The sequence below is a fragment of the Salmo trutta genome, chromosome 5 (assembly GCF_901001165.1).
Source record: "Salmo trutta chromosome 5, fSalTru1.1, whole genome shotgun sequence".
In the NCBI taxonomy this organism is placed as follows: Eukaryota; Metazoa; Chordata; class Actinopteri; order Salmoniformes; family Salmonidae; genus Salmo; species Salmo trutta.
Genome location: NC_042961.1, coordinates 4,109,582 through 4,122,081, shown reverse-complemented (window position 1 = coordinate 4,122,081; position 12,500 = coordinate 4,109,582). Strand labels below are relative to the sequence as shown.

The 12,500-nt window shown below is 44.4% G+C and overlaps 1 protein-coding gene across 4 annotated transcripts in view; it reads right to left on the bottom strand.

Annotated features, from left to right (window-relative positions):
* The window catches only part of LOC115193526 (collagen alpha-1(XIX) chain), a 258,296-nt gene that overhangs the window by 32,812 nt on the left and 212,984 nt on the right, over positions 1–12,500 (bottom strand). For all 4 annotated transcript variants that reach the window (XM_029752231.1, XM_029752233.1, XM_029752234.1 and 1 more), the window contains 5 exons: positions 9,618–9,644; positions 5,737–5,790; positions 2,280–2,324; positions 1,310–1,354; positions 804–866 (listed from right to left, as the gene is read on the bottom strand). In XM_029752231.1, coding sequence (XP_029608091.1) covers positions 804–866; positions 1,310–1,354; positions 2,280–2,324; positions 5,737–5,790; positions 9,618–9,644 — 234 coding nt within the window. The remainder of the gene's footprint in view (positions 1–803; positions 867–1,309; positions 1,355–2,279; positions 2,325–5,736; positions 5,791–9,617; positions 9,645–12,500) is intronic.

The following is a 12,500-nucleotide window of genomic DNA, read 5'->3' as shown; positions in this document are numbered from 1 at the left end:
ACTTGGCCCTGCAATGTAAGGGACTGTGTTGTTATCAATATAAACTATGTCTACAACCTAATACTGCCGGCATACTGGCAGTCTGAGCCAATACAGTCATATAGGAACATTGCACATCTCTCAGCAATATGTAGGAACCATCTACTTTGTGTTCATTGGTAACATTTGCATAAATTCAGAACCCTTGACTTATTCCACATTTTCTTACGTTGCAGCCTTATTTTAAAATTGATTAAATAAACATGTTTAATATTTCAGTTTTTTGTTGTTGTTGATAAATTAGCATTTCTAAAAACCTGTTTTTTTCTTTGTCATTATTGGGTATTGTGTGTATATTGATGAGGGAAAAAAACAAACATTTTAATCCATTATATAATAAGGCTGTAACGTAACAAAATGTGGAAAAAGTCAAGGGGTCTGAATACTTCCAAAGGCACCGTATGTACTGTACATACAGCGACATTTCACTTGGCTCTGCATATATACTCTTAGAAAAAAAGGTTTCAAAAGGGTTCTTTGGCTGTCCCCAAGGGTGAACCATTTTTGGTTCCAGGTTGAACCCTTTTGGGTTACATGTAGAAAGGGTCCTTCATGGAACCCAAAAGGGTTCTACCTGAAACCAAAAGGGTTAAACCTGGAACCAAAAAGGGTTCTTCAAAGGATTCTTCTGTGGGAAAGGCGGAAAACCCTTTAAGGTTCTAAAAAGCACCTTTTTTCTAGGTGTATGGACTATCTCCTGTTGAGGGTAGGTATCTAATCAGGAGTATGAGGAAGGAGGAACAGAGGTAAAGTAAAATCCTTACAGGAGCACCTTGGGGTCCCTCAGGACCTGGGAATCCTGTCTCCCCCAGCGGGCCCCTCTCACCCTGTTAGGGAATAAACACTCATATGTGTCACTGTTACTGTGTGTGTTTGTGTGTGTGTGTGTGTGTGTGACAGAGAGAAGGAGGGATGCCTTTGACTGACAGCTGACAGAGAGAGAGAGAAAGAGAGAGAAAAAGAGAGAGAGAGAAAGAGAGAGAGAGAGAAAAAGAGAGAGAGAAAGAGAGAGAGAGACCGAGAGAGAGGGAGAGGGAGGGAGAGAGAGAGAGAGAGAGAGAGAGAGAGAGAGGGAGAGAAAGAGAGAGAGGGGGAGAGAGAGAGAGAGAGAGATTGAGAGAAAGAGAGAGAGAGAGAGAGAGAGAGAGGGAGAGCGAGAGAGAGAGAGAGAGAGAGGGAGAGAGAGGGAGAGAGAGAGAGAAAGAGAGAGAGAGAGAAAGAGAGAGAGGGAGAGAAAAATCAGAGAGAAAAAGGCATCCGGCTTACTTACCGGTTCCCCAGGGATCCCCGTATCACCGCGAGCTCCAGGTTTCCCCTGTCAATCACACAGACAGGATGAGAACACCACACATTAAACAGCTTCTCAGACAGGTTTCATATATCTACCCATCTATGTTAGCTAGCACCTCAATGCTATCCTGTCTAGCAGGTATTACTGTACTACAGTCCTCTAAGTGGGTATACATCTGAAGGACTGTTCACTGGGTATAGTATTACATCTGAAGGACTGTTCACTGGGTATAGTATTACATCTGAAGACTGTTCACTGGGTATAGTATTACATCTGAAGGACTGTTCACTGGGTATAGTATTACATCTGAAGGACTGTTCACTGGGTATAGTATTACATCTGAAGACTGTTCACTGGGTATAGTATTACATCTGAAGACTGTTCACTGGGTATAGTATTACATCTGAAGGACTGTTCACTGGGTATAGTATTACATCTGAAGGACTGTTCACTGGGTATAGTATTACATCTGAAGACTGTTCACTGGGTATAGTATTACATCTGAAGGACTGTTCACTGGGTATAGTATTACATCTGAAGGACTGTTCACTGGGTATAGTATTACATCTGAAGACTGTTCACTGGGTATAGTATTACATCTGAAGGACTGTTCACTGGGTATAGTATTACATCTGAAGTACTGTTCACTGGCTATAGTATTACATCTGAAGGACTGTTCACTGGGTATAGTATTACATCTGAAGGACTGTTCACTGGGTATAGTATTACATCTGAAGGACTGTTCACTGGGGATACTACTACAGTATCACTGTGTTCTGTCTGTCATTTCTTATAGATTTGGGAAGTCAATGTCCATGACATGTTTTCATTTCCTCAGATAGCCATGATGTTTTCTGTAGCCAGCATCAAGTGTAGCAAAAGAGGGTGAACAAATGGAAGATTCACGGCATCCTTCTGTTGTGTGCAGATCATTAAAAGTACTACTTACTGAAGGCCCAGGTATTCCAGGGGTTCCAGGCATCCCCAGATCACCCTACAGGACAAAATACAGCCTTGTTTTACAACTCAAACCTACAGCAACATACAGCCTTTAATACAACTCAAACCTACAGCAATATACAGCCTTTTATACAACTCAAACCTACAGCAACATACAGCCTTTTATACAACTCAAACCTATAGCAACATACAGCCTTTTATACAACTCAAACCTATAGCAACATACAGCCTTTTATACAACTCAAACCTATAGCAACATACAGCCTTGTTTTACAACTCAAACCTATAGCAACATACAGCCTTGTTTTATAACTCAAACCTATAGCAATATACAGCCTTGTTTTATAACTCAAACCTACAGCAACATACAGCCTTTTATACAACTCAAACCTATAGCAACATACAGCCTTTTATACCACTCAAACCCACAGCAACATACAGCCTTTTATACAACTCAAACCTACAGCAACATACAGCCTTGTTTTATACAACTCAAACCTACAGCAACATACAGCCTTGTTTTACAACTCAAACCTACAGCAACATACAGCCTTTTATACAACTCAAACCTACATCAACATACAGCCTTTTATACAACTCAAACCTACAGCAATAAACAGCCTTTTATACAACTCAAACCTATAGCAACATACAGCCTTTTATACAACTCAAACCTATAGCAACATGCAGCCTTTTATACAACTCAAACCTATAGCAACATACAGCCTTGTTTTACAACTCAAACCTATAGCAACATACAGCCTTTTATACAACTCAAACCTACAGCAACATACAGCCTTTTATACAACTCAAACCTACAGCAATATACAGCCTTTTATACAACTCAAACCTATAGCAACATACAGCCTTTTATACAACTCAAACTTATAGCAACATGCAGCCTTTTATACAACTCAAACCTATAGCAACATACAGCCTTGTTTTATAACTCAAACCTATAGCAATATACAGCCTTGTTTTATAACTCAAACCTACAGCAACATACAGCCTTTTATACAACTCAAACCTATAGCAACATACAGCCTTTTATACCACTCAAACCCACAGCAACATACAGCCTTTTATACAACTCAAACCTACAGCAACATACAGCCTTGTTTTATACAACTCAAACCTACAGCAACATACAGCCTTGTTTTACAACTCAAACCTACAGCAACATACAGCCTTTTATACAACTCAAACCTACAGCAACATACAGCCTTTTATACAACTCAAACCTACAGCAATATACAGCCTTTTATACAACTCAAACCTATAGCAACATACAGCCTTTTATAAAACTCAAACCTATAGCAACATGCAGCCTTTTATACAACTCAAACCTATAGCAACATACAGCCTTGTTTTACAACTCAAACCTATAGCAACATACAGCCTTTTATACAACTCAAACCTATAGCAACATACAGCCTTTTATACAACTCAAACCTACAGCAACATACAGCCTTTTATACAACTCAAACCTACAGCAACATACAGCCTTTTATAGAACTCAAACCTACAGCAACATACAGCCTTTTATACAACTCAAACCTATAGCAACATACAGCCTTTTATACAACTCAAACCTATAGCAACATGCAGCCTTTTATACAACTCAAACCTATAGCAACATACAGCCTTGTTTTACAACTCAAACCTATAGCAACATACAGCCTTTTATACAACTCAAACCTATAGCAACATACAGCCTTTTATACAACTCAAACCTACAGCAACATACAGCCTTTTATACAACTCAAACCTATAGCAACATACAGCCTTGTTTTACAACTCAAACCTATAGCAACATACAGCCTTGTTTTACAACTCAAACCTATAGCAACATACAGCCTTTTATACAACTCAAACCTATAGCAACATACAGCCTTTTATACAACTCAAACCTATAGCAACATGCAGCCTTTTATACAACTCAAACCTATAGCAACATACAGCCTTGTTTTACAACTCAAACCTATAGCAACATACAGCTTTTTATACAACTCAAACCTATAGCAACATACAGCCTTTTATACAACTCAAACCTACAGCAACATACAGCCTTTTATAGAACTCAAACCTACAGCAACATACAGCCTTGTTTTACAACTCAAACCTACAGCAACATACAGCCTTTTATACAACTCAAACCTATAGCAACATACAGCCTTTTATACAACTCAAACCTACAGCAACATACAGCCTTTTATACAACTCAAACCTATAGCAACATACAGCCTTTTATACAACTCAAACCTACAGCAACATACAGCCTTTTATACAACTCAAACCTATAGCAACATACAGCCTTTTATACAACTCAAACCTACAGCAACATACAGCCTTTTATACAACTCAAACCTATAGCAACATACAGCCTTTTATACAACTCAAACCTACAGCAACATACAGCCTTTTATACAACTCAAACCTACAGCAACATACAGCCTTTTATGCAACTCAAACCTATAGCAACATACAGCCTTTTATACAACTCAAACCCACAGCAACATACAGCCTTTTATACAACTCAAACCTACAGCAACATACAGCCTTGTTACAGTATATAAGTCAAGTCTACAGCACTTCACCCTACAGGGCAAGATACATGTTCGTTATATAACTGAAATAGACATAGAACTACTTATACAACTATATAATGTATAAACCAAATCACCATGAGGTTTGAAACTAGAACAGAGACAGACAGAGAAGCTCCATAGAGAAGCATCATGGTTATGTTTATGCATCTCTTAGGACTTGTCTTTCAAAGCCCATTCTGAGACTATTCTATTCTATTCCATGTAGTTGTATTCAGACATACATAACCTCTTGTTGAAGTGTGGATCTATCATAAACAAACTCTCCTTAACCTTTCATGTCAAATAAAAGCGGCAGTGTTGAGCACTTGGCCATTTGTCTGTAATATGAGGTGTGTGTGTGTCGGAACGATATCGCCATAACTCTTTGACGACAGCTCCCTGAAGGAAGGACAGACAGCGCGCGTGCTAGCCTTGACATCTAGATTAAGACCTAGAGGTGTGAGGGATGTTACACAGACACATAGAGCTGTAACCCCCATACCAAGGTCGTCTACATCAGTATGTTACAGTATGTTACTGATGGTAGTGTCATGGTAGCTATTACACTTTTCCCACTGCTCTAATTACCTTGGTAATAAGGTACCTTGGGGATTTGTGGTATATGGGCAACGTACCACGGCAAACGGCTGTATCCAGAACAGCCCTTAGACGTGGTATAATGGCCATACACCACACCCCCTCATACCTTATTGCCTAACTGTCATCTGGTGAGGTCATGCAGGATGAGGATGGTCCGCTCGGCCGGCTCAGCTGTGTTGCCCAGTACAGCTTGGCTTGGCTTGGCTTGGCTTGGCTCAGTAGTGTATAAAGGCTACAGGAGGGCTGTATGTGGCTTACCTTGGCTCCAGGTAGTCCTTCTAGTCCAGGTAAACCCATGGATCCAGGATCTCCCTGGAACATAACACAGAGTAGTTAGTCTAGGACAGAGAGAGTGAGTGAGTGAGTGAGTGAGTGAGTGAGTGAGTGAGTGAGAGAGAGAGAGAGAGAGAGAGAGAGAGAGAGAGAGAGAGAGAGAGAGAGAGATGGAGTATGGAGTGAAGGATAGAGAACAAGGTATGTTGGTATAGGAGATCACCTTTCAAAACAGTAGACTGATGATGATATGTTTTTACTTCAAGATAGAACTGTCTATAAGACTAGATTTATCTCTCATTGCAGGCAGTCAGCAGATTATTTGGGTCTTTCTCCTTTACTACAGTAGAAATACACATCCCTTCTACCCTTCTATTGGTCTGGTCTGTCTCCTTTACTACAGTAGAAATACACATCCCTTCTCTCCCTTCTATTGGTCTGGTCTGTCTCCTTTACTACAGTAGACATACACATCCCTTCTCCCCATTCTATTGGTCTGGTCTGTCTCCTTTACTACAGTAGAAATACACATCCCTTCTATTGGTCTGGTCTGTCTCCTTTACTACAGTAGACATACACATCCCTTCTCCCCCTTCTATTGGTCTGGTCTGTCTCCTTTACTACAGTAGAAATACACCTCCCTTCTCCCCCTTCTATTAGTCTGGTCTGTCTCCTTTACTACAGTAGACATACACATCCCTTCTATTGGTCTGGTCTGTCTCCTTTACTACAGTAGAAATACACATCCCTTCTCCCCATTCTATTGGTCTGGTCTGTCTCCTTTACTACAGTATAAATACACATCCCTTCTCCCCATTCTATTGGTCTGGTCTGTCTCCTTTACTACAGTAGAAATACACATCTCTTCTCCCCTTTCTATTGGTCTGGTCTGTCTCCTTTACTACAGTAGAAATACACATCCCTTCTATTGGTCTGGTCTGTCTCCTTTACTACAGTAGAAATACACATCCCTTCTATTGGTCTGGTCTGTCTCCTTTACTACAGTAGAAATACACATCCCTTCTCCCCTTTCTATTGGTCTGGTCTGTCTCCTTTACTACAGTAGAAATACACATCCCTTCTATTGGTCTGGTCTGTCTCCTTTACTACAGTAGACATACACATCCCTTCTCCCCCTTCTATTGGTCTGGTCTGTCTCCTTTACAACAGTAGAAAAACACATCCCTTCTCCCCATTCTATTGGTCTGGTCTGTCTCCTTTACTACAGTAGAAATACACATCCCTTCTCCCCATTCTATTGGTCTGGTCTGTCTCCTTTACTACAGTAGAAATACACATCTCTTCTCCCCTTCTATTGGTCTGGTCTGTCTCCTTTACTACAGTATAAATACACATCTCTTCTCCCCCTTCTATTGGTCTGGTCTGTCTCCTTTACTACAGTAGAAATACACATCCCTTCTATTGGTCTGGTCTGTCTCCTTTACTACAGTAGAAATACACATCCCTTCTCCCCTTTCTATTGGTCTGGTCTGTCTCCTTTACTACAGTAGAAATACACATCCCTTCTATTGGTCTGGTCTGTCTCCTTTACTACAGTAGACATACACATCCCTCTCCCCCTTCTATTGGTCTGGTCTTACTCCTTTACTACAGTAGAAATACACATCCCTTCTCCCCCTTCTATTGGTCTGGTCTGTCTCCTTTACTACAGTAGACATACACATCCCTTCTATTGGTCTGGTCTGTCTCCTTTACTACAGTAGACATACACATCCCTTCTCCCCCTTCTATTGGTCTGGTCTGTCTCCTTTACTACAGTAGAAATACACATCCCTTCTCCCCCTTCTATTGGTCTGGTCTGTCTCCTTTACTACAGTAGAAAAACACATCCCTTCTCCCCATTCTATTGGTCTGGTCTGTCTCCTTTACTACAGTAGAAATACACATCTCTTCTCCCCTTCTATTGGTCTGGTCTTGCTCTACTGTATGTGCCATGGAGAAATGGTATGACACACTACTGTAGGGCCAAGGCCTGCTCTGTCCTCTGCTCTGACATAGATGGATGGGGCAGGTAATTATCACACATGTAGATTGTCATGAATAACATAGTGTGGCTAGAGTGGAACAGGACAGATTGGGATCGCCGCCGGGGATCAGCTGTGGTGAGACGGATTGGGGCAATTTGGTGTGTGTGTGTGTCTGTGTGTGTGTGTGAGTGTTTCTGTGTGTGTCTGTGTGTGTGTGTGTCTGTCTATGTGTGTGTGTGTACGTGTCTGTGTGTCTCTGTGTGTACGTGTCTGTGTGTGTGTCTGTGTGTCTGTGTGTCTGTGTGTGTACGTGTCTGTGTGTGTGTCGGTGTCTGTGTGTCTGTGTGTGTACGTGTCTGTGAGTACGTGTCTGTGTACGTGTGTGTCTGTGTGTGCGTGTGTCTGTGTGTGCGTGTGTCTGTGTGTGCGTGTGTCTGTGTGTGCGTGTGTCTGTGTGTGCGTGTGTCTGTGTGTGCGTGTGTCTGTGTGTGCGTGTGTCTGTGTGAGCGTGTGTCAGTGTGTGCGTGTGTCTGTGTGTGCGTGTGTGTGTCTGCGTGTGCGTGTGTCTGTGTGTGCGTGTGTCTGTGTGTGCGTGTGTCTGTGTGTGCGTGTGTCTGTGTGTGCGTGTGTGTGTCTGTACGTGTGTGTGTGTGTGGGGGGGGTGTGCGTGTGTCTGTGTGTGTCTGTGTCTGTGTCTGAGTCTGTGTGTGTGTGTGTGTGTGCGTGCGCGTGTGCGTGCGCATGCACGTGCACATGTCTGTGCGTGTGCACGAGACGGATTGGGGCAATTCCACCGACCGAGCCGCAGCACCAGGAACCGCAGCTCACACAATTTATTCAAATGTCAAATGAACATCCCCAGTGAAAAATCACACCGCAGCAAAACAATAAAGAATGCAATTGGCCCCACGAGGACAGAGAGAGAGAGATGGAGAATTCAAGTTGATACCAGAAGAGAGGAGTTGTATTGTTTCCATTCCTCGGTGTGTGTGTGTGTGTGTGTTTGTGTCTGAGAGAGTCAGTCAGTCTGTGTGTGTATGTGTGTCTGTCTGAGACAGTCTGTCTGTATGTGTGTGTGTGTGTGTGTATGTATTTGTGTGTCTGAGAGAGTCTGTTTGTGCTTGTGTGTGTTTGTGTCTCCGAAACAGTCTGTGTGTGTGTGTTAATGTGTGTGTGTGTGTGTGAGAGAGTGAGAGACAGTGTGTGTGTGTGTGTATGTGTGTGTGTGTGTGTGAGAGAGAAAGAGAGAGACACAGAGTGTGTGTGTGTATGTGTGTGTGTGAGAGAGAGAGACAGTGTGTGTGTGTGTGTGTATGTGTGTGTGTGAGAGAGAGAGACCGTGTGTGTGTGTCTCTCTCTCTCTCTCTCTCTTAATGTGTGTGTGTGTGCGTGGGAGTTACAGTAGACATTACAGAGAGCAAAGAGGGTTCATTGTCTCCCACAGGCAAGACAATATAGAACAGTCATTTGATTGTGCAAGAGGAGACGTGATCATTATTTTATTTTGTGTTCCCAGCTCCAGAGTGGAGGGACGTATGTTGAAGTGAACCATAGAGACTGTATTGGAGAACCGACCTGAGTTCAAATACTGTTTGAAATCTTTCAAATGCGTTCAGCGTTTGCTTTAGCCTGTCGGCAGTGCAGAGTGGGAGGGTTTTGCAGTTCTGCGACCCTTCTATTGGTTCCATTGTGCCAGTCAAACTCAATCAAGCCCAGATAAAGTACTTGAAATGATTTCAAATAGTATTTGAACCCAGATGTGTTGTAAAGCTCCCTCACCTAAGTCGCCTTTGTTAGCTCTGTTGGACTGCATATGAAAACAGGTGAGAAACACTTTCAATAAAATATATTCCCTAGAATGAAAAGATTTCAACTCACCACTCTTCCCTCGTCTCCTTTGGGGCCCTATACAGAAGAAAGAGACAGTGGAAGGCAATCACTCCAATTACAAAGTCATATACAGTAGACCTTTTACATAAGACATAAGAAATGTATTAAATCTTTTAAGACATTTGATTTTTAACCCCTTTTTCTCCCCAATTTCAATCTTGTCTCATCGCTACAACTCCCCAACAGGCTCGGGAGGCAAAGGTTGAGTCATGCGTCCTCCGAAACATGACCCGCCAAACCGCACTTCTTAACACCCGCCCACTTAACCCGGAAGTCAGCTGCACCAACGTGTTGGAGGAAACACCGTTCAACTGACGACCAGAGTCAGCCTGCAGGCGCCCGGCCTGCTACAAGGAGTCGCTAGAGTGAGATAGGCCAAGTAACGCCCCCCCGGCCAAACCCTCCCCTAACCAGGACGACGCTGGGCCAAACCCTCCCCTAACCAGGACGACGCTGGACCAAACCCTCCCCTAACCAGGACGACGCTGGACCAAACCCTCCCCTAACCAGGACGACGCTGGACCAAACCCTCCCCTAACCAGGACGACGCTGGACCAAACCCTCCCCTAACCAGGACGACGCTGGACCAAACCCTCCCCTAACCAGGACGACGCTGGACCAAACCCTCCCCTAACCAGGACGACGCTGGGCCAAACCCTCCCCTAACCAGGACGACGCTGGACCAAACCCTCCCCTAACCAGGACGACGCTGGACCAAACCCTCCCCTAACCAGGACGACGCTGGACCAAACCCTCCCTTAACCAGGACGACGCTGGACCAAACCCTCCCCTAACCAGGACGACGCTGGGCCAAACCCTCCCCTAACCAGGACGACGCTGGACCAAACCCTCCCCTAACCAGGACGACGCTGGGCCAAACCCTCCCCTAACCAGGACGACGCTGGACCAAACCCTCCCCTAACCAGGACGACGCTGGGCCAAACCCTCCCCTAACCAGGACGACGCTGGACCAAACCCTCCCCTAACCAGGACGACGCTGGGCCAAACCCTCCCCTAACCAGGACGACGCTGGGCCAAACCCTCCCCTAACCAGGACGACGCTGGGCCAAACCCTCCTCTAACCCGGACGACGCTGGACCAAACCCTCCCCTAACCAGGACGACGCTGGACCAAACCCTCCCCTAACCAGGACGACGCTGGACCAAACCCTCCCCTAACCAGGACGACGCTGGACCAAACCCTCCCCTAACCAGGACGACGCTGGACCAAACCCTCCCCTAACCAGGACGACGCTGGACCAAACCCTCCCCTAACCAGGACGACGCTGGACCAAACCCTCCCCTAACCAGGACGACGCTGGACCAAACCCTCCCCTAACCAGGACGACGCTGGACCAAACCCTCCCCTAACCAGGACGACGCTGGACCAAACCCTCCCCTAACCAGGACGACGCTGGACCAAACCCTCCCCTAACCAGGACGACGCTGGGCCAAACCCTCCCCTAACCAGGACGACGCTGGACCAAACCCTCCCCTAACCAGGACGACGCTGGACCAAACCCTCCCCTAACCAGGACGACGCTGGACCAAACCCTCCCCTAACCAGGACGACGCTGGACCAAACCCTCCCCTAACCAGGACGACGCTGGACCAAACCCTCCCCTAACCAGGACAACGCTGGACCAAACCCTCCCCTAACCAGGACAACGCTGGACCAAACCCTCCCCTAACCAGGACGACGCTGGGCCAATTGTGCGCTGTCCTATGGGACTTCCGTTCATGGGTGGTTGTTACACAGCCTGGGATCGAACCCGGGTCTGTAGTGACGCTTCAAGCATTGCGATCCAGTGCCTTAGATCACTGCGTCACTTGGGAGGCCCTTCTAAAACCCCTTAAGAGATTTTTAACTGGGTTAACAGAGAAATTGCATTTTTGTTGTTAAGACTTTTAGCATCAATTACTTTAACTTTTGGTAAGTGTCAACTTTAACACAGGATATTACTGTACTGTTTATATACACTGGCAGCTGTACAGTTCTAGTCATAAAGTCAGACTTATTGTCAATAAAAGTTAACAGCGTGCAAAAAATGTAAACAATTAGAGACATAAAACAAACAGCAAAATCTAATCGGAACTAAACTAAAATGGACATATTGTATAATTTACTGTAGCCTGTTGCTTTCATTGTTCTCCATTTTAACTCGTCATTTCAATCATTTCTTAATTCTTCTAGAATGAATTGAATGTTTCATTAGGATCCCTGTTAGCTGATGCCATGGCGACAGCTAATCTTCCCAGGGTCCAACTCAGACCTAAAATAACCTTATAAACTATTACAATTGACATTAAATACATTACATTTAAGAAAAATACATTTAACAAGTGTACATTACAAACAGTTAATATACCTGACAGGTAATATATTTAACATTCAGTAAACCTCTCTGGGGGTGCTAAACCACTTCATTTTTACATTTTAGTCATGATATCCCCAGCAGTACAGTACATGTTAGATGCAGACAGACAGACAGACAGACAGACAGACAGACAGACAGACAGACAGACAGACAGACAGACAGACAGCACAGAGCAATGCTCCCCAGAGGTTCTACTGTGGTCCCTGGGTAGGCTGCCCATTGTGTGCAAAACAGTTGACCGGTTTTTCTGAGTTCTCTTTGTGGACCCCTACGGGTCCTGTGAGCGGAGTGTCTGTGTGTTATGATGGAAGAGGTAAAGTCTCCTAGGGTTGTAGGTAGATTACAGACAGACTGATAAGGGCAGAGCTCAGTGGCTTTGATAAGTAAATCAGGTCACCACACCTCGCCACAGACGCACAATGCAGAGAGAACAGAGTCAGGCCACTGCTCAGTGTGTTCTCTCTCTCTCTCTCTGACACACACACACACAGTCT